The sequence below is a fragment of the Calypte anna genome, chromosome 2 (genome assembly GCF_003957555.1).
Source record: "Calypte anna isolate BGI_N300 chromosome 2, bCalAnn1_v1.p, whole genome shotgun sequence".
In the NCBI taxonomy this organism is placed as follows: domain Eukaryota; kingdom Metazoa; phylum Chordata; class Aves; order Apodiformes; family Trochilidae; genus Calypte; species Calypte anna.
This window is the reverse complement of record NC_044245.1, coordinates 9,134,453-9,156,184: the sequence shown is the minus strand read 5'-3', so window position 1 is coordinate 9,156,184 and position 21,732 is coordinate 9,134,453. Positions and strand designations below refer to the sequence as shown.

At 47.5% G+C, this 21,732-nt stretch overlaps 1 protein-coding gene across 1 annotated transcript; it reads left to right on the top strand.

Moving 5' to 3' along the window:
* The first annotated feature begins 832 nt into the window (after nucleotides 1–832).
* Nucleotides 833–10,754, top strand: SHH (sonic hedgehog signaling molecule). Its single transcript, XM_008495662.2, has 3 exons — nucleotides 833–1,354; nucleotides 6,192–6,453; nucleotides 10,039–10,754. The coding sequence occupies exons 1-3, from the start codon at nucleotides 1,046–1,048 to the stop codon at nucleotides 10,743–10,745; spliced, it is 1,278 nt and encodes a 425-aa protein (XP_008493884.2). The 5' UTR covers nucleotides 833–1,045; the 3' UTR covers nucleotides 10,746–10,754.
* Nucleotides 10,755–21,732: the final 10,978 nt, after the last annotated feature.

Here is a 21,732-nt window from a genome sequence, read left to right as displayed (position 1 = left end):
ATATTATTTTTAAACTGGATGATAGTCCTGCTTTTATTTATTTTTATAAGTGCCATTTAGATGTCTCCAGGCTGTAGTTCTGTGCTACACAGGTCAGAGACGGTAACTTGTATCATACAACTGCCGCCTCCCATCACACTGACTTCTTTCTGCGTTTAAATTAGTCGTTTGTCAGCTAAAAGGAGCGTGTCTTTAAAAATGTATGTCTTGAAGAGGGAGAGCAATCTCCCTGTTCAGGGGTTAGAAACCTGTTACAAAGCCACTTAGGTGGGTGCGCTCTTAAATGGCATTATGCCCCCTCCCCGGGTTTTAATACTTCCCCAAGATGTTTCTATTTGCACGGCTCCCAAATAATTCGGCACTTTATTTAACCGCAACTGTCCTTAGAAACTTGATTTGCACTGAGGCACCCTACTAATCTTTTTTTTTTTTTTTTCTTTCCCTCTTTCGCAGAGGCATCTGTTCCCCTTCCTGACAAATGTACCATTCTGCCAAGAAAGTTGTCCCTTTTTTTAATTAAAAAAAAAATTAAAAATAAAAAATTAAAAAAATTTTAAAAGAGAGAGAGAAAAAAAAAGAGAGAGAGGAAAAAAAAACAGCGTGTAATTGATGTTATCCCAAGAAAGCGTGATCTCCACCCCTCTCAGCTCCAAGCCCTTCAGGTAAAAGGAAAAAAAAAAATCTTTCAAGAATTTGTTGCCTTTTTGAGGGTTAAAACATCAGAAGACAAGCTTGTCTCGCCTTGGCCAATCAGCTCTCGGCCCTGGCAGCTATAATATAGAACTAAAGGCAGACTCCTCTCACAAGCGTCTTGCTTTGCTACCATTAAAATCAGACCCTTTTTTTGTCTCTCGATTGCTGTCTCCCGACCAAACTCCGATGTGTTCCGTTATCAGCGACCTAAAGCCTTCCATTCCAGCACCTGTCTTGCTAGGGATCGGTGGATAGTATACGATTCAGAAAGCAGACAAGGACATAGGAGGAGAGAGAGCTCTAGAGAGACAGCCAGGGATAGGCACAGAGAGCTTTGAAGTAATTGGATTCAATGGACGAAATGCTGCTGTTGACAAGAATTCTCTTGGTGGGCTTCATCTGCGCTCTTTTAGTCTCCTCTGGGCTGACTTGTGGACCAGGCAGGGGCATTGGAAAAAGGAGACACCCCAAAAAGCTGACCCCTTTAGCCTATAAGCAGTTTATTCCCAATGTGGCAGAGAAGACCCTAGGGGCCAGTGGAAGATATGAAGGGAAGATCACAAGAAACTCCGAGAGATTTAAAGAACTAACCCCAAATTACAACCCTGACATTATTTTTAAGGATGAAGAGAACACGGGAGCTGACAGACTGATGACTCAGGTAGAGCCACAGAGATACCTGTATTTGTGTTTGTTAACCTCTCTGAGCAATCCTAAAGGACGCATCTGTCTTACTATTTTTGAAAGCCCCCCCTTTCCCTCTCCCCCTCCTTCCCCCGCCCCTCCAAACTCGGCTAGTTTCCCCCATTGAATGTAAATACCATCTATCCAGACAAGTTAGCAGGGGCTGGAGCTGGAGCTATATAGATATTTGGTGGGGGAATCTGTGTGGTACTTACAGTCATTACCGTGCCATGGCGTTCCCTGTAACTTGGTTAGAGATTGCTGTTTGCATTTGTCCCCAAGGATGCACTTTGATCAAAAGAATTGCATATAGCTCAGAGGACCCCAAGTGTATAGTGACCGCCAGGCCACTCACTCATTATTACAAACGCAGTCCTCTGTTGCTACGCCTGATGACTTGATTTATTTTTAATATATTTTATTTAATTTCTTTTTTTTTTCCTTCATTTAATTTTAGCCTTTATTATTCATTTTCCTAGCGAACATATTCTAAATTTAGTAGGCATGCAGTCGTTCACTCACAAAAGGCAGCTGAAGCCGGATCGACCATTCCTCTCCTGATTCCGTATTGTATAGCTCGTATTGCAATACCATCATTTTCAATTGTGTCCATCAGAGCGTAAATATATTGATATTTCTTTAAGGATGCTCGCCACCAATGGCTCTGGTACTTCCACAGGGGAGGGACTTGCAACTTATCGGCATTGCATCACCTTGTGTTTTAAAAAATCTGATGGCACAAGGTTTACAACTGGGCAAATATTAGATCTCGGGTGGATTCAGATTGCGGAACCATTTTATGAAAAAGAAAAAAGGAGGAAAAAAAAAAAAAGAAAAAAGAAAAAAAAAGGGACCTGTCCGAGAGCTACCTCATGATTATTATTCACGCTCAACAGAAAGCTCGGTGAAGTCAATTGCGCTGCCAGTCCCGGAGTTTCTGAAACTACATGCAATCTAGGCATTAGAAATGGGTTTCCTCCAAATATAGGTCAACAGCGCTTTTTTAATATTAATACATTTAAGCCCCACCTTCAGTGCTAGAACAGGACTCGCCTGGAAGGACTAGGCGGGGAGTGGACGCGGGGAAGGGGGGGGGGTAGGGTGGAATTTCCCAAACTCTCCCCGTTCCTCAGCCTGATTTTCCGCACGTTTGCCGGGTCTCACGGGGCGAGGGACCGGCGGCCGCCACCATCTCCTCCCGACCACCTTAAATCGCACCGTACCTCCCAGCGCGGCGGCGCCTCTGCCCGCCCGCCCGCCGCTGGGCGCGGAGCAGTGCGGAGCGGCTGTCGGTCCCCGGCTCGGGCGCTGAGCGGTCCGCGCCCCTCTGCGCGCCCGCGGTCCTCGGCCTTGACTGCCTTCGGTGCGAAGCGTGCGGCGAGGCAGCCGCATCTCTCGCATTTTCAGCTCCACTTACTCCCCTCGCGTATCGATCGCGGCGGCTCGGGTTTCTCCCTTCCCTCCGCAGCCCGGCGGCGGCGGCTCCGCGGGGGACGGGCTCCCGCCGGGGCACGGCGCATCCTTCCCTTTCGCGGCTGCGCCGGTGCGTGTGCGAGGCGGAGCGGGGCGAGGGGGGCAGCTCGGAGCAGATCGGGGGAGGTGGGCTGCGGGCCGGGGGCCGGCGTGCGGGCTGCCCCCCGGCCCCGCGGCTCTCCCGGGGCAAACCGCGCCGGCTACGCGGCTGGCCGCTCTCGATGCATTAGCTGGCAGCATCTGAACTCCTGACCTTCTGTCAACTTCCCTCAGACGAACGAAACGAAAACAAATACTTTTTTTTTTTTTTTTTTCTACTTCAGTGCTTATTCCCGCGCCTTAGACACAAAGGGGAGAGCTGGGCTGAGGGCAGTGAGGACAGGGAGGCCGCAACGCCGGGTACCCGGCAGCTAAGAGGGGAGAGCGGTGGGGGACCAAGGCGGGCTCCGGCACCCCTCGGCGAGGCAGGGAGCGGGGAAGCGGAGCGGGGCTGGGTAAGGGGCGGAGGGACTGACCCTGCCCACCTTCCCCCGGGTACGGCCGGGTTCGCGGCGTCCCAAAGTACCGTCCCGCCGCCCGCGTCCCTGCCTTGCTTTCACTCCCTCCCTCCCTGCCTCAGCCGGCAACCTCCTGTTAAAACCCGGCCTTTAAACCCCTGCTTCGCCAGTTCTTCAACCATGGAGAGATCTTCCCTGAATAGAATCGTTAAACTTGCAGAATAGTTGCAGAATGCATTAGCTGCTAGTTAATATTAACTCCAGAAGGGGGGGAGAGGAAAAAAAAAAAAAAAAAAAAAAAAGCCGCAGAGGTGGGTAAGTCAGGTTCTCAACTTTGCAGGTGACAACAGCAGTTTGCTGAAAGCTGCTCCCTTTCTCCCCTCCCTCCCCCCCCACCCCAGCCATTGGCTAGATCCGAGGGAGTGATAAGGAGGCCAGGTCAGTATGATAACGCTGGAATTTGTATGAAATAAAATAGCAATCTCGTGTAATGCAGACACACAACCTGTGCGTGATGTGAGGAATTTAGAGATCAACTTGGCATTTAGGAAGCCCACCAGGTTGTTTACACTGACAGGTACCTGTTAAGTGTTTCCTTCAAGCAATTCATTTGTGAAGAGATTAGGAGCTGGCAGGAGAGGGCTTGTTGAACAACTTTGCCTCCACACAAAGCGTTAGTGGGGGCAGCCCTGCTGAGCTTCACGGTGGCTGAACAGAATTGGGCTTGATTTGTGGCACACGACCCAATGAATTAATAAATAGTCTGGGCTTCACGGCTTTTGACTCTGACAATCCAGCTCAGGCAGTATAAAAGGGAGGAAAGTCCTTTAGGAGGTAGTTTCTTCTTTATATCGCCTGAAGCCAGGAGCTCCTGCTGGCAGGGCCGAAGCTGCTGAAGCCCCTCGGCGCTGCCCGCACCGCTGCCCTCACCCTGCCCTTTCCTCCGTGCGGGGTGGGACTCCGCTGTGTCGCGCAGGGCTGTCCCCTTATCAGTAGCTGAGACGTTTGCTCTTTCACCCCCTTCCACCTGTAAATCAGTAGAGGAGGTATCCATCGTCTCAGGTGTGCGAGAGACAGAGGGGCAAAAGAATAAAAATCAAACTCAGCTTCCTTGTACTGCTGCCCTTTGCGCTGGGGATGGTGCTGAAGCCCAAAACCCGTCTCTTTCCATAAAGCGGTAGGCCAGAGAGTCCAAAGTGAGCTCACGATTGTGTTTTGTATCTCGGGAGGACCTGTGTATTGCTGGAATTGTTTTTTATGGCTGTTGATAGGCAACATGAAAACTTTCTTGTTGAGCAACCTTGTCACGTCCCTGAAAGTAGCGTCGTCGGGATAATGGTCGAGCTTTGCCTTTCTGGGAGTTGTGGAGGGGGCCTTTGAGGTCTGTTACTGGGTGTGCTGGGAGCACACTGTGGAGAATGGTCCTGCAGAAGGCCAAGCATCCCAGTCAGGTCAGAGCAAGTGAGGGAAGAGCAGCTTACTGCATCCCGCCTGGCTTTAATCCACATCTATACTTGCATCAACTGAGCCACATCGTATAGATAACCACGTGTTATTTTTCTCACAAAATGGGAAGGGGTGGGGGATGGAGAGGAGGCACAGGGAAAATGGGAAAGTTTTCAGCGTGTTTCTAACTCTGTACCTTTAGTTAAGCACTTTTCATTGTCTTTCCGTCCTGATTTCCTGTTTCTGAGGGGGCTGCCCCAACCATCGGTTTGTTTATCCCCCACCTTGGCTAAGATAGGAATCCCCTCAAAATTTCAGGGTTTAATTTAGGTCTTACCCCCTCCACCGCTGCAGCCCCCCCCATCCCTACTTCCCCCATGCCGCCCCTCTCATCTACTCGGTCCCTGCAGGCCCCTGGTGCTGCTGGGCTCAGCTTCATCCCCAGGAATGGCTGGCAGGTCAGGGTGAGCCATGGAAAACCTTGTAGTGTTTCTTCACGGAGCTGCAAAACGTTTTATTCCACACAAAGGGTCTCCTAGCTTGCATAGCATCCCTGCTTCGCTTAACTTCCCTCCTTGGCCCTCCCTTGCTTTTCATCTTTCCACTAAGAGCTATGTTATTGTACGGATTTGCTCGGCTTTGTAGGAGAGCGCGGATGTATGTTTGAAGCGGGGTGAATGCTCCCAGCCCATGCTGCTTTGAGGGCTCTAATGAGTGATGGACGAAGGGAGAGGGGAAAAAAAACAACAACCCAACAACCCACCCCTCCCTCCAGCACAAAAAGGCTGTTAGCATGTATTGAGACCCCTTTCAGCACAGAATTAAGCTGAAAAGACGCGGAGAGACATTCCGGGGAGGAGGGGGAAACCGTGACTTCGAGATATATGGCGAGTGTTTGTTCTCGGCAGAAAGTTCGCTCTCGGGAAGGGGACAGGGCACTTAGAGGCAGGAATTTGCTCCGTGCAGGTGGCTTTGAACCGACACACTCACACCCCAGAGCCGGTGATGGGGGCGGGGGCTTCCCCTGGCACCCCGAGGAGTCCCCCTGCCCCTGCAGGAGAGGGCGGCTTCGTCCCGGTTTGTCTTCGTGATGTTTCAGCCCCTCTTCTTCCCCAAGTTTCCCCAAGTTTCATCCCTCTCTTCACCTGCCTCCCCATCCCTTCTTGAAAGCGGGGGAGAAGATGCTCAGCGCTCGCCAGGGCTTATCCCGCGGCGCGCTTCAGGGAGGGTGGGGGTGAGGGATACACGACTGCCGCAGACTTGGCTGGGGAAAGAGGGGAGGATGCGGCCCTGGGGGTGAATGATGGTGGAGGGGGGTCTGCTCCTGGCTGCAGCAGTGTGTCCCCCCCACCCCCTCCCCTCAATACGTCCTTCCCCAATGTGCCCGTATCCCCGCAGCGCTGCAAGGACAAGCTGAACGCCTTGGCGATCTCGGTGATGAACCAGTGGCCCGGGGTGAAGCTGAGGGTGACCGAGGGCTGGGACGAGGACGGCCACCACTCTGAGGAGTCCCTGCACTACGAGGGCCGCGCCGTAGACATCACCACGTCGGACCGGGACCGCAGCAAGTACGGCATGCTGGCCCGCCTGGCTGTCGAGGCGGGCTTCGACTGGGTCTACTACGAGTCCAAAGCGCACATCCACTGCTCCGTCAAAGCAGGTAAGGCGAGCATCCTGTCTAGGGACATCTCGGGGCTGGGGAGACAGCCCTGGGCCACGGCTCAACCCCTCAGCCTTCCCCGCCCTGCTCGTTGCCTCTTCCCCTCTTCGCAGGGTCCGCATCAGCCCTGCCCGCCCCATCGGAGCTTCTCCGGGGATGAGGAGCGGAGTGCTCAGCCTTGCCCACCCCCGCCTCTTAGTGATTCCACCTGCGCGGGGGTGGGAAAATAGAGGAGTACGGGGAAAAAAAAACGGAGGGGAGGTGGGAAAAGGCCGGACCAGCTGCAACACTTTTTGACAGCATTTTATTTGGGTGGTTTCTTGTCCAGCCTTCCCACGAGCGCTGCGCCGCAGTCACACACCCTTCTCCCCCCGTGGGATTTGCTGTTGCTTTCCCCATCCCCAGAGAAGGTTCAACACAAACACTCGTGGCTGTCTCCAGCCGCCCCGCTGGCTGCACGCCTTACTCGCGATCGCTAATCTCCGAGTGGGAGCCGGCCAGGAAAATAAATAAGAAACGTGGTCCCCTGCCTTCTGCAGTGTTAGCCACTAGGAAATTCCCAGATAGGGATACACATACATATAACTTTTTCCCCTCCCCTGTGCTTACAACGCCACACGCTGTCTCAACCCGGGAACAGCTGTCAAGAAATTCCCGACTTGCCGAGTTAATTTTCTTGGCACTTTTTGGAGGGAGCAAAATGGTTGGCAAGTGCCATCAACCACCCCCCTCACCCTTCCATCACCTGAATGGCAGCTAAAGCACTTTTTAATAGCATCCCCTAGCCTAGCAGCCCGCTGGAAGTGTGAAGAACCACTTGGTTGCAAAAGAAAATAATGGGCTTTCTTTAAATATAGCTGTTTGCTTCAAAACCAGCAGCCCCCACAGCAGTGAAACCTGTCTGGCCTTGCCATGCCTGTCTGCGAGAGGGGCTCATCCCCCCCTACCCCAGCCCCAAGCTCCTCAGGGGCTGAGATGAGGTGGATCTATGTGGGCTTTGTCCTGAGAGCCCACTCCCGCTTTTGTTCAGCTCTTCGGTCCTTTCTAGCCCAAAGGAGGCCCAGCAAAGCTGTCAGCAGTGCGGGGATATGAAACATCCCTTTCAATAGTCAAGATGGGCTTTATAACTTAAGGTGTCTGATTGTGGCAAGCAGTGACCTTAGCCCAAGTGCACCCCCTAATCCACCCCCCCGGGTATTTCATAGGAGAGGGGCAACCCCAAGCTGCTCATTGAGATTCGGCACACACGAACTGGGGAGCAATTTTTAGAGGGTGTCAGGCAGGGTCGTGTGACTGTACCAGGCGAGCTGCAAGGGAGCGGGCTTGAATTCCACCCTCTCAGCCTGATTTCAAACTGTCCAAACCTTGTTTCATGACAGAGCATCTTATGAGAAGATTAAACCCCATAATGCCAGGCAGGAAGATTCTTTATCTAGATCTCTGTTTGCAAAAAGTATGATCCTGGAGACTGGAATGCAAAGAAGAGTTTCCCCCAAGGCCTGAATTATTGTCACCAGGACAGAGGAGGGAGAGGCAGGGGTGGTAAAAGGGACATTGATAATGCGCTACAGCAAGTATTTAGAGCAAGCTTCTACATTTAAAATTCAAATACAGATCTTGAGTGCCTTGGAAAAGTGGCTCTGCTGTGCAAATATTGCTTGGAAGGTCCTGGGTTTTTTGGAGAGTATGTGTGTGAATTGGCACATAGGGTTTCTGCACCTGAACAAATAGGGAGGGGGAGAAAAGGGGGGGAAGAAGCTGGGAAAAAAATGGAAGTGTCCTCTCTTCCAAGAGTGTCTGCATTTATTACATGAATCAGAATGACAATGCTGATCCTTTATTGGATTTTAATTAGAGAACCCAAACAAGCACTGCTCAAAGAAGCAGATTTTCACACCTCTGCCAATTCACTGGCATGTTTGTAGAGCTGCTACACTACTAGATCTATTCATCAAGTCCCTGAATATGCAAACAAAGCTCAAGGCAGACCTTTAGCTCTGCCTTGTAGGAAGGTGTAGTTTGCTAGTGGAGGGCTCCACATAAAGCACATAGCTTGTTTGTTGCCATGTCCTCCCTGAAGAGGCCTTAGAGATCTTGCTGCTTCATTTCTGAAGGAGAAGTGATAAAGTCGTTAGCAAATCAATAAAGGTCTAATTTTCACCCTTCCTGTCTTTCCTGAGAGAGTCATTAGGAGACACTCCAAGGGTTTATTTAGATCATGAGAGCTTCAGTACCAGCCAAAGAGGCAAAATGTAAAATCTGACCAGCTTTAGCAGATAAATCAGCAGGACTCTAAACTGGTGTGGGGAGTAACTGGGAGAAAAGAGGGGAGGGAGATCTGAGGAATGTCAACAGCTGTAGCAAAAAGACTTGCTAACATGGCAGACCATGGGCTACAATCCAACATATAGAAAATCAGAGCTTTTAGGAACACCCCAGAATCCCTTGATTAAGTCAGAGACAAGCCTGGAACTGGGTTGAGATCCTCTCCCACCACCCCACATGTTCCTGAGCTTCCAGAAAGGGATGTGCAAGAGAAACTCAGTTTCAGTGCTTGTCCTTCTTTTCTTAAACCTGAGATGATTCCTCTCAGAAGCACTGCAAAGCAGCAGCAGTGGCAACAGCATTTAGTAGGTAAACTCTGAGTAACTCTCAGAGTTCCCCAGAAATTCCCCAGAAAACTAGGGAATGGTGAAGGTGGGATGTGTTTGGGTCTGAAACTGGTGTTGGACTGACCAGGGACCACGAGCTCTGGGACAGGAAACAGCATCCTCGTGGAGCTGGAGAGGGGTGAAGGAGATTTCTTTTTTCTTTTTTTTTTTTTTTTTTTTAATGGAGAGTGACCAAGAGAAGTAGAGGTGCCAGAGAGGGATGTTTTAGGGGATGATATGTGCCCCAGCAGTCACTGTGCCAAGCAGGAGAGCACCAAGGGCCTGGAGTGCAGTGCGGGGTCACATACAGGCCCATGGAGTCAGGCTTAGGAAATCTGTGAAGTTGCTTTCCTGTGGGGTGATGTGCAGATCCATGTGCCCCTCGAGGCAAAGCCTCATCCTGCTTTCTGCTGTTTGCTGCCCTAGGTGGTCTCCTTAACTAAGAGCTGCAGGGAGATGATAGGCAGTGTGAGCTGTCCTCTAGAGGAGGAGAAACCCTATTCCAGCATAATTGCTCATCTTTGAAAACCTTCAAGTTATCTGACACGAGGTGTCCAGGACAAGGCAGATGGTATCCAAGTAGAAAGCTCTTCCAGAATACATTTACTCTGGAACAGCTATTTCAGGGGAAATATTTCAGCCCATTCTCTTAATGAGACAAAGGGCACCTCTTACTCCAAACCCAAAGGGAGATGCACCAGCTCAAATATGGCAGGAAAGGAACTCTCACTTGACCCACTGAGTGCAAATGGAGCCAGTTTGTAGATGAGGAAGGAGGAATTTCAGCGGGGAACGAGGTCACATCCTGCACTTGTGCCTCTTGGGTGGGTTGGAGTGGCTGGGGAGGTGGTGCCTTCCCCCGTGTCTCTGTACCCCCATCCCCCAGCCCAGCGGATCCCCCCTCTAACCTCGCCGTGCCTCTCTCTTTGCACAGAAAACTCGGTGGCAGCTAAATCAGGGGGCTGCTTCCCTGGCTCAGCCACAGTGCACCTGGAGCACGGTGGCACCAAGCTGGTGAAGGACCTGAGCCCCGGGGACCGGGTGCTGGTGGCTGACGCGGATGGACGGCTGCTCTACAGCGACTTCCTTGCTTTCCTCGACCGGGAGGACGGCTCCCACAAGCTCTTCTATGTCATCGAGACACGGCAGCCCCGGGCCCGGCTGTCGCTGACGGCCGCCCACCTCCTCTTCCTGGCCCCCCAACACAACGAGTCACAGGAGGGGACCCTCAGCAGCCGGGCGCTCTTCGCCAGCCGGGTTCGGCCGGGCCACCGGGTCTACGTCTTGGGCGAGGGCGGGCGGCAGCTCCTGCCAGCGGCCGTGCACAGCGTCTCGCTGCGGGAGGAGGCTTCGGGAGCTTACGCCCCGCTGACCGCCCAGGGCACCATCCTCATCAACCGGGTGCTGGCCTCCTGCTACGCCGTCATCGAGGAGCACAGCTGGGCGCATTGGGCCTTCGCTCCTTTCCGCCTGCTCCAGGGGATGCTGGCCGCCCTCTGCCCCTCCGTCGGGGGGCCTCTGGTGGGTGCTTCCACCTCCCCCGGCATCCACTGGTACTCTCGCCTCCTCTACCGCATCGGCAGCTGGGTGCTGGATAGTGACTCTCTGCACCCCCTGGGCATGGTGGTGCCGTCCAGCTGAGAGCATCCTGAGCCACCCCCTCCCCCCCGGGCCTCCGAGGGAGAGAAAGGGAAACAGAGAGAGAGAGAGAGAAAAAAAGAAAAAAAAAAGAAAAAGAAAAAAAAAAAAGAGGGAAAGGAAAAAAGAAAAGGGAAAAAAAAAAGAAAAATCTAAAGAAACAAAAGGAAAAAAAATTACATATTTTTAAAAGAGAGCACGGATTAAGACTTAAAAATAATAATAATAATAAAATAATAATAATTAAGTAGGACAGTCCAAAGTAGACTTTAAGGGAAACAAAGACTCCGGGAAGTTCTGTTCTGTTTAGTTTATAAATATATATATATTTTTATTTGTTCTTTTTTGTTGTTGTTGTTGTTTTGTTTTTTGTTTTGTCATTTTTTTTTCCTCCTCTCCTGGATATTTATTTCTTTGGTATTTTGAATAGATGTTTTAAATGATATGAACCGGACCTTCAAGAGCCTTAAATAGTTTCTTTGATAATTTATTATCATGTGAACTGTACTCACGGGGAAAAAATTATTTTGTGAGGTCAAGTAAAACTGCGCAGAGTCTATTTTTCTACATGTCACATGTGTCCTGACTTTCAGAAAGCAAAATTCTGTACTTTCCCATCTCTCCATTACATTGCTCCTTCATTTCAGCAAGTCTAAAAAACAAGCAAACAAACAAAACCACACCAACAAAGACAAACTTCATGGGGGTCCGTAAATTATATTTTTATACACAGAATTGTAAATTAGATTTTTTTTGAGAGATCAATACTTAACTGAATCACATTTCGTTTTTTGAAATAGTGTAAAATATGAGAATATATTATTTTAATTTAAATAGTTTCAAATGTAACGTCATTTCTTGTATTGTTTTCCATGTTTTGCTTTGTAAAAACACCATTGGGCCATGTTCATGGATGTCAAGACTGTTACACAAACTTTTTATTTGCAAAAAAACGTAAGAAACTTTGTTATTTTTAACTTCAAAAAAATTTATTAGAAAATAATATTTTTTAAAAAGCGCACATGGTGACAATTCTGTGACAATGGAGATGGTAGTTTGTACAGAGGGGAGAAAAGGATGTTTTGCATTAATAAATTGAGAAATAACTGCTGTAAATTTACTAAAATGTATTTTTGAATATTTTGTAATAGTTTTAATAGTTTTATAGAAATAAAATGTGCCATGCACAGTCTGGTTAGTATATAATAACTAAGAGTTCCTGGTGCATCCCATTTTTTTTTTTTATTTTTTTTTTTTCCTTTTTGCTTATTTGTTTAGGAAACATGATGCCTAAAGGAGTGCCCGTTGTTTTCTTTAGATGTGTTGTTTATGACTTCTCATTTTGGTACTTTAATTAAGAACATGAATCCATCACATCCACACGCAACCTGGAATCTCTTGTACCAACAGTAGAACCTCACTTATTTGCATGGAGCAACCAGGGGATGCAGCTCCCTTTGCCACAGCCTCAGCTCCCCACCTGTGCTCAGGTGATGCTCCCCTCTTCCAGCTCCAGCCCTGGCTCCATGTCCACCTCCTGGTCTGGTCCAAAGATCACAGACATCTCTTAAAAATGATTTCTGAGACTGTTAAATCAAGTTTGCCCTTTTGCAGCATGTTAATCTGAAGGCAAGCAGTTGCCTTCACCTTGTGGTGATGCTGGGATTTAATCAGCTTTAATCTGGATGCCTGGAAGATGGAAATCTGGGAGATCAACACTGATTTTGGTGAATTAAGTGTGATTCATGTGGCTGATGCTGGAAGAATGAGCTGGTTGCTGTATTTCACTGGCCACCTTGCCTGAGTAACAATGTGGGTCTTGGGGACACCAAGAAAAGAACAAAACACCCTTTGCAAAACAAAACAAAACAAAACAAAACAAAAGGGATAAAAATTTGTTAATTTGTTTTGAGAGATGTTCCTTAGCTCTCACATGTCAGAGTCCATCCCGAGCCATCACTGGGTGAACATCTTGGAGACGTGTTTCAGGAGACAAGTGCTGCGGCCAGGACTGAGTCCCCCTCTCTTGTCCCAGCTCCAAGCCCCGCTGAGGGGCTCATCTTCACAGGGTGCTGATGAGTGAGGTTCTGCTGCACCTCGTGCTCCTCCCCAGAGAGTTTCCAGGATTCCTTTAAAACTTTTGCAAAACATTGTGCGTGCGTGCGCGTGTCTGCGACAGGCCCGTGCCAGAAGGGAGATTTCCTTGAATGTCTTCTCACCTTTTTTTGGGTTTTTTTTTTTTGGTTTCCACTAATCACCAGTCTAGGATGTTTATCCATTGGGCAGCCTTTTGCTTCAGAGATGAAGCTACATCCTCTGCTGGATGCAAAGTAGCTTCATGCAAAGTAGCTTCACCTCTGGAGAGCATAAAACATGCTCTTCCGCACTCAAAATCTGGGAGATTCTGGAGCAACACCAGGAGCTGGTGGCCAAGCCATGGGCATGAGCACCTCCGTGTCAAGCCCTAACAGATGGATGTGGTCTCTGCTTCTAGTCTGGGGCCACGTCCACTCTCTGAAGCTTGGTCATGGCTGGGATGATGAGACTTCAGTGCCACCATCAGCATGATGCAGCACCCATGCGGACTGCCAAGATGGGAACCAAGCCACCCTCATGGCCACCTGGTGCAGGGCATCCTGGGGGACTGTGGACTGCCCAGTGAGTGCCAGGGATCTTTCACTCACCTGGCTTGGACTCTGCTGTTTTCATGTCTTTGGGTTCTGCTGGTGCAAACTCAGCTGGTTTGGGGCATGTAAAAATGTGATCATGGAACAAATAAATCTTTGCTGTAAGAGTGTGGCCTTCATGCAGCAGTGTCTGGGCATCTGAGCTCTCTTACCTCTATCTCTGGATAAAGTCTGGCATTTTGTAAAGTCTTCCCACTGAAAAAAGAACAACACTGGAGCCAACCTTCTGCAGAGGTCATGCAGTGGAGGAGTTTAGGGATACCAGCAATACACTTAAACCCATTGGCTGATGGCTTTTTGTCTAAATCATAACTGAGATGTAAAAGACGTGCTAGACCAGAGCCCACTCTTGTATCAGGGTAGGGTATGTGCCCCAGTAGGTACCATATCAGATATTGTCATGCTCAGTCTTCACCAAAAGGCCAACATGAGCTCAGAGCTTCGTGGTGAGAGAAGCTAAGATGCTGCCTTATGCTAGGACCAGCCTGTTCCACCAAGCAGAGAGTGCTGTGGTGTGTTCTCCATCACCTCTGCTTCAAGTGACTCTATGCCTCCCTCCATCCTATATTTATCACATCTCCTCCTTTGGCACCTCACATCTGGATCACCCCTCCATGGTATGCAGTAGAAGTGCTTTGCTAGATGGACCAATCCAACCTGCAGCTCTGGTATGAAGGATGTACAATTGTGAAAAACCCCTAGGAGATGTCACCGTCCATTTTCAGGGTCCAAGTACGGCAATAGTTTGTATAAAATGTACACATAGTGGTGGCTACAGAATAGTTTATGATTTAATACATATCTATTACTGTTAAAATAATGTATAAGAATGTACTTGAAGCTAATATCCTTGTGCTCTGTTGTCTGAATAATTAAAGAAATTACAGAGACTTCCTGAAATGTCTGTTCTGTGATGACATTCCTGTCGCACATTCCCAGCTCCATGTTTTTTCCCTCAGTGAAAATGTGGCATGGGGAGCCTGGTGCTTGGTCCTGTGGGATTTTGCACAGGACCCTTCAAACATAGCAGGAATTGTCCCCATGCCACTTCATGGGATGGTGGCAATCTCCCTCTTCTCCCACCCAGCACCACGCAGACAGTCTGTCATTTACCTGTGAAATACCACGTGGGTCTGCAAAGCCAACTCATTTGGCAGGGTTTTGAGCCTGAGCTGCTCTGAGGGTCAGCCCATCAGCAGCTGGATGTCCTCCCCAGCCTCCCCCACCCAAACCAGTGTGAGAAGTGGCCCTAATGGGACTGAGGTTATTTTGTGTTTATCTACCTGGTGTTTCACCCACTGCCCCAGTGCTCAGACAGCAGGTAAATGAAGGCAACTTGGATGCACCAGTAAAAGAGGATCACATCCACAGTGCAATTAAAATCCATGCCAAGGAAATTAGTAAATTAGGCCTTTCATGCCAAAGCCAGCAGCTCTGTGCCTTCACATATGAACATGTGCTTAGCTATATCTTTTAAAATATACACACATATGTATGTATACATGCATAATCTTGTTATCCCTATATTAAGGGCTCAGTACATCCCACCAGTCTATAAATGTTTTTATGTTGGTCCTCCAGAGCCTTTTGCATCCTGTGTAGGCTGAGCAGGTGAAGTAAATCAGCCCACTTGGGTGATAATTGGGCAGCAATTTTACAGCTCCAGTAGAACATGTATTTCAATTACACGGGGAAGGAAACCAGAAAGAGCTTTTTATTTTACTCATTACTGCAAGTCATAAGGGACCATTACATTTCCTAAGCTTTTGAAATTCTCTCTTCAGCAGTTTCTGCCTTAAAACTAGTGCAAACTTTACTGAAAATAAAAAGGTCAATTTTCCATGTACAGAATGTGCATCTTCTCAAGTGATGGGATTGTCTCAGATTTTGAGGGGGGCAGGATAAGGCCCACAGGCACTTTTTATTGTCAAGATTGTTCAATATAATTTTTAATACTGTGCATTTGGACTCTTTAGGCTTATGTATTTACATAATTTTTGTTTTCAGGATGGAAAAGAAGCAAGCAAATCCAGGAAATATGAGTTTAATAATCCCATCCCGGTTCCAGTAGAATCAAGAGCAGCATCCAGAGCATATCTGGATGCACAGAGAGTTGTGCTCTTACCTTAAAGCCCAGTGCAGGACCCTGTACAACTTCTTTTCCTTTCTTTCTGAAGTCAGACCAAGCCAGATTTTCAGAAAGTATCATTGCAAATCAGGACTGAAAACACAAGTCAGGAGATCTGCTTAGGATTAAAATATTTGTTATGATGCCCTGTGGCCTAAACGTGAAACAAATGTTAGATTTGCTTGGTTTGGTGTAAAAAGATGTCCATTTGTATTCATGAGGAGGAGAGGTGCCAAGGGATGCTCTGTGTGGCGTCACCACGGAGGGTCTCTCGGTCACCAAACTTGTGTCTGGCTACCACCTAAGGGCAGGAGAGCTTGGTCATGGGCAGGGGAGCAGGGCTGCTGCGAGAGCACTGTGTACTTTATGTGGCTTTGCCCATCTTGCTCAGCTCTGGGTATGGCATGGGGACCCCTTCCTCACCCCATCTGCTGGTCTGAAGCAGCTGTCTGGGACACCACAATGTCTTCTGTGAAAAGGAGATGTGCTCACAGGAAAAATACACTTGTATTGTTCAAAACTCTGAGCCTTTTGATGGTATTTGCTGCAAGGGAAATGATGAAAAATCTGTATGCAACTACAGAAATATCATTTTTGTATCGTCACACACAGGCACTATGTCACAGACCTGTCAAAAGGCTCATCTGAGAGAAGGAATCTTAATTTACAAGTGGGGAATAGCTCAGGCTTTGGCTAATTTTGAGCATTTTAATATTTCATGAGGGGTTTTTTTAACAGTTTAGGCTGGAAGGGGTCCCTTGTAGCCCTTGGTCCAACCCTGGACAGTATAGGTCTGGATTAGAGCAGGCAGCTGAAGACCATCTTTGCACAGGTTCCACATGGGATGGAGAGCCAGCACCCCTCTGAGTAACAGGTGTTGTTAACTAAGATAACATTCTGCCTAAATATTGCAGCATAAGCTCCATCTACCAAGAATCTCCTTTTATATTATCTCTGTATTTCTTCTGGGAGGAAAGAAACCCAAGAGTTAAATCAAGATCAGTTTTAAGAAATCCCAGGTTAAAAATCTGGGACGTTCAGAGGTCCACTGAGCTCTGCTTCTGCTTCTGAGCAGAGACAGAAGAAACATTACTGGCCCTGCCAGCCTCTTCTCTGTCAGTCAGTCCCATCCTGTTTTCTACAGCAGCAAGTGCTGGTTTTAATTATTAGACTGTGATGAACACAAATAAATATTAGTCTGGGGATTGCTCATGAACAATTCACTTGGAATAGTCACTGGTTTTGGTGCAAGCTTTGTTGGCTCTGCTAAATGATGCCCTTTCTACTCAGCAGAGTTTTTCTAGAAACAGGAGTGTAATAAATGTACAGTATCAAACAAGTCTGTTCTGGCACAGTATTTGTATGAATAACCATTCTTTGCTAACACCAGTAGAAGCTATGGGGTTCACAGGCAGCAGAAAGTCCAACTGCCATTCAAATATTTGCAAATAATGAATCATGTGATCCCACAAATAACAACAAACCAACCTGGTTGCTTTCATTGAGGAAAATGATTATGAATCACTGTGTACTGTGGCCTGAATCCAACAACCACCAGCGTCAAAAGGAGTCTTTCCACAACTTCAAACAGGCAGGGAGCTGAGCTGTGTTTGCTCAGCTTTACTCAGTGTATCCCTTGCTTTCATATTGCATGACAAAATAATAGAATTTATCAGGCAAGCAGGAATTTCCTAGAGCAGCCAAGAGTGGGCAAATGTCATCTCCTGACTGCAAGTGTGCAGCTCCTACTGATGTCAGTAGGGTTATGTATGGGCAAAATGAGGTCAGGCTGTGTTGTCCTACTTTACGTGCCCTGTGGTATTACACTCAATTAAGTTTTGTCTCCCAGGACTCAGCCTCCCTCCCACTTCAGTCACTGGGAACTTTGTCACTACACAACAGTGCAGGAGAAGGCACGAAATGCTCGTCTTTGATCTAGACTGCAAGAAGGTTTAACTCATGTATTTAGGATCATGCTGCTGCTCTTTGAAAAGAAGAGCTGCATTCAGTAGAGAAAAAAAAAAATCCATAAAATCCTGATGTGGGGCATCCTCAGGAGGAGGTAACAGCTTTGCAAGGTCACGCAGATCACTGTGGCCTCAGCAAGATCTTCTTCCCAAGGCAGCAGGACATCTTCCTTGTCCTCTGCCAAAAGCTCCTCACAATCCCTTTCAGAAAGATCCTGGATCTCATGGACAACATTTTTCAGGCAGTGGAGGAGAGTCAGCCTTATCTTCTGTGTGGGTGACCACATGCTAAACTACTCTGCAAATATTAACCTCTAGTTATAAAGTGAAACTATAAATAGCTGTAGTAATGCCAACTGAAGGAGAAAGCAGTAAAAAACCCTCAGTACAAATGAGCTGCAAGAATGAGCTTGTGCTTTGAGTGAACCAGGCTTGCTCCTTACCCTTTTGATGGAGTTTCTTCTGATTTTGAGCAAGCAGCTTGTTTTCTCTCTGCCCTCATCAGACATGTGCAGAAAAGCATTTCTGTGGATAATTTTCTGTGATCTCCATGATGACAAGCAGTGGTTCAGGTATCACTGTGATGGATCCCACCTGTATATACTTGATGAAACCCAAGGGTGATCCAGAACCTCAGTGCAGCAGCCTATTTGAAAGTCCTTTTATTTATACATCGATTGACAAATTATGTTTAATTTTTAAATCTCCCACAACTGCCAGTACCAAGCAGTTGTATGCAAAAGAGGCCTGTTTCCTCCAGGATTATTAAATTCCTTCTAAATATCTTTGGAAAAGAGGTCAGCTGGCTTTTTACATGATCTTAAATTTTTCATCCCACACAAAAGTCACAAGGAGGCCCCACAAGGCAGTGGTCTGCTCAAGGCTAAGACATGATTTTGAGTTCTAGTTCACATTCCCATATATCCCTTAATGTGGTCAGTGGGGTCCAGTGGGCAGTTTTGTTTGGCCTGAAGTAGGTACCTGGTGTCTGGCTGGAGAAGTTTGGGTGAACAAGCTCTCCATGGGCTAATGAGGGAGCTGAGACAGCAAGAGTTCACAGACACCTCCAGTGATGTGTCTGAATGCAGGTGTCATAACTTGGAGTTGAATCATGTCCAAAACATCATTTCAGTGGCTTAATTCTGTGGAGAACCCCCATGAGGTGCTGGGGTTTAGGGCCTCCTTGACTCATCCAGTGGTCCTGGTGTGGAGCATGTATAGATTTTCCCATAGCTCTGTAGAGTGATACCCACGTCATTCACCAAATTCACCCCTGCTCCGTGTCCATGGCTGGGGTAAGCCTGGTGTAGTCCATATATTTTCTATATTCTTTTCGACTTTCTCAGGGCAGGGGCTGGTCCTCTGCTTTGGGACAAGCTCAGGACTTCAGAGAAGCCACAAACCTCAGCACCTATTTTTCCAAGAGTGAGACACACTTGTTCAGCCTTGCCTGCATTGGTATAAACACCATGCACGTACAGAGTAGTTAATTAAAACTATTCCCACTCAATTTTCCCCTAGGGGAAGGAAGGGAGAAGAGATAGATGCTCATGGGAGAGGTGCTCATCACATTGCTTAATGTGATCTGGAGGGGGACAGTAATCACTGTGGAGATAAAAAGCCCTGGAGGCCTGAAGGAGCACCATGGAGAGCATGGAGAGATGCCTCTGGAAAGAGTTTTCCCTTAATATATATCCTGTCAAAGGGAAGAGTTGGTTTGTTTTCAGGAGAGAAAAAAAGAGACCAAGATCATCTACTCTCCAAGGTGAGGATTAGGGGTAGGTGAAGGCTTGCCCTGGCACCTCTCCAGTGTTGACTTCATGCTTTGGACCTTTGGTGTCTTGGGAACCTTCTGTCCTCCAAAGCCCAGGTTTTGGGCAATTAATGGAAAGGTCAGGAGAAGTCAGAAGTGGCTGGGTGTGGGCACGACCCAGCCAGGTCTGCACACCAGTGCTGGGACTTGGTGACTCAGGCTTGACACTGTGGGACTCAGACACACAACAAGAACAGCCACAGCTCTCCCACCTGCTGCTCATCCACTTACTCATGGAGACCCTGGGGAGCTGCCCAGGCTTTTATTTTATATTGTGTAGGTGAGAAAGGATTTGTTCAGGGTATGTTACTGCTCTGGTCCATACAAGGTGTGATGTGACATGTAGGACTTTTTTTCCACCTCTGGGAGAGCCTTGGTTCCCAGTGATGAGGGCAAGAATCCTCTGCACTGAGCACAGGACATGGGACAAGCCCTTCTGAAGCATTTTCACTTAAGATCAACTCCAGTATCTTGCTTTTGTCAGCACTGAACAGATGGGCACTGAGCTGGTGCTGCTGCAGTAGGTACCAGCCAGTACCCATTTTGAAATGGGACCATGATGATTTATAGGGTCCCTGGTGGCTTCCAGCAGGCATTGAACAATTCCAGCTGCAGAAGAAAAGGTGAAGTTTTGTGGAACCTCAGAAGAGGGTCCTGGCCACTGCTTGAGCAGACTGCAGCAGAAGCTGATACATGCACAGCAGGAAGGACCCAGGCACCACCAAGGGATTTCCACCTCCCTGAATAAGGTTCTGGAGGTGCAAGAAAGCTTTGGTTTTCCCAAAACACAAATAAAACAACTGCACTTAGCAATGGGCAGGATGCTGCTGCTCATCAGGGCAGGGGGGATATCTCTGTGCAGCCCTGGGCCTAGCAGGGACTGAATGGGCAGAGGGCTGGGTGGAAGAAATGCCATTTCAGAGGGTTCCTCACTTGGGGCTCAGGCACTTGTGACCCCACACCAAGAGGATCCAGTGGGCTGGGACCAAGAAAACCCAGATGCCCCAAATGAAAGAAAAGTCATATTTCATGCTACAGGTGCCCAAGGAGACAAATCATCACTTTAAAGATGTTGAAGAGGTGAAGTTTGGGTTCCTATTGCAGTTGCTCTTTGAAGCAAGAAAAAATTCTGCCTGATCACAAGGATTTTTTAGGATTTTATTCTCCCACTGAGGAAATGTCTGCCCTTTAGCTATCAGCTAAAGCTCAGAACAAAACACACCTAAATATTATTTCACCTTTGAGTGAACAAGCAGCAAAATTAGAGAATCTTCTGGCAGTTTTATACATGGGGCTATTTTTCTCCTTTTTATATGGATCCTGACACAACAGAAGTATTTATGGAGACTTAAATAATGACATCTGTTATCAAGAATATCAAATCCCTTGGAAGCTGTTTCATATTAAAAATTAAACTTGAGGCCAAATTTCCTCTTGCTGAATATAGGCACAGCTTTCTAAGCTTCTTTAAAGTTTCACTCTTTACATCAGGATAAAATTCAGCCCAAGGAGCTTATACAAGCAAGTACTATCCATATGTGCAGAAAACATGCACATTCTTTTTTTAAAAATAAAATCTCACTTTAAAAAAAAAAATAGAAGGGAGTGGAAGCAAAACCTCAGAGCTTTTAGGATTTGTTCCTTTAAGTGGAATCAAAGTGACCTCTAGTGATTCCCTGTTAGCCGTGCAGCTCAGCAGCTACAGCACAGAGTACAAGTGGTGCAGTGGTACAACGCTCTCCTGTATGCTATGAATGCAAATACCTGATTACAGCTAAATTACAGCAATTAATGACCATTACAACAGCTGTTCCTCCAAATCAAATATAAAATATTTTCCCAAACTCTACCGTTTCTTTTCATGCAACTCTCATGTGTTAGAAGAAGAGAATTGGTTTTATTAGCCCATTAAAAATAAGCATCATAATGAATTTATTAGTAGCTTATCATCCATGTGTCTTCTGGCACTGCTGATGTGCTGTTCTTTGGGAATAGGCAGGATAGGAAGTGCTCTAGGTTTGTGATTTAACTTGTTTGTTCCTATTTTTTGGACCAGGCACAGGATGATTTCAAAATTATTACCAGTTGTGTAGCAAGTGTGGAGCATTCCTACAGAGCTGAGACATACTGGACCACAGAAGAAACAGTTCCACCAGCCCTACAAGGTCACCTTTTTCCTCCCAAAATATACAGAGTTTAAAAAAAAAAAAAAAAAAAAAAAAAAAGAGAGAGAGAGGGAAAGAGAAGAGAGAGAAGAGAGAGAGAGAGCCCAGGGAGAAGATGTTGCAATTCATCAGCCATTGAGAAAATAAAAATTATCAGGCAAATTATGTTGGTTATTATGAAAATCAATAGAAAAGAGGGTTAGAAATGGGATGTAATCATTCAGAGGCAA

Excerpts from the sequence above, each read along its gene's own strand:
- SHH (XM_008495662.2), top strand. The coding sequence starts at position 1,046 with ATGGACGAAATGCTGCTGTTGACAAGAATTCTCTTGGTGGGCTTCATC. Across the intron at positions 1,355-6,191 it reads CTGACAGACTGATGACTCAG|CGCTGCAAGGACAAGCTGAA; the intron begins GTAGAGCCACAG and ends GTATCCCCGCAG. Across the intron at positions 6,454-10,038 it reads CCACTGCTCCGTCAAAGCAG|AAAACTCGGTGGCAGCTAAA; the intron begins GTAAGGCGAGCA and ends CTCTTTGCACAG.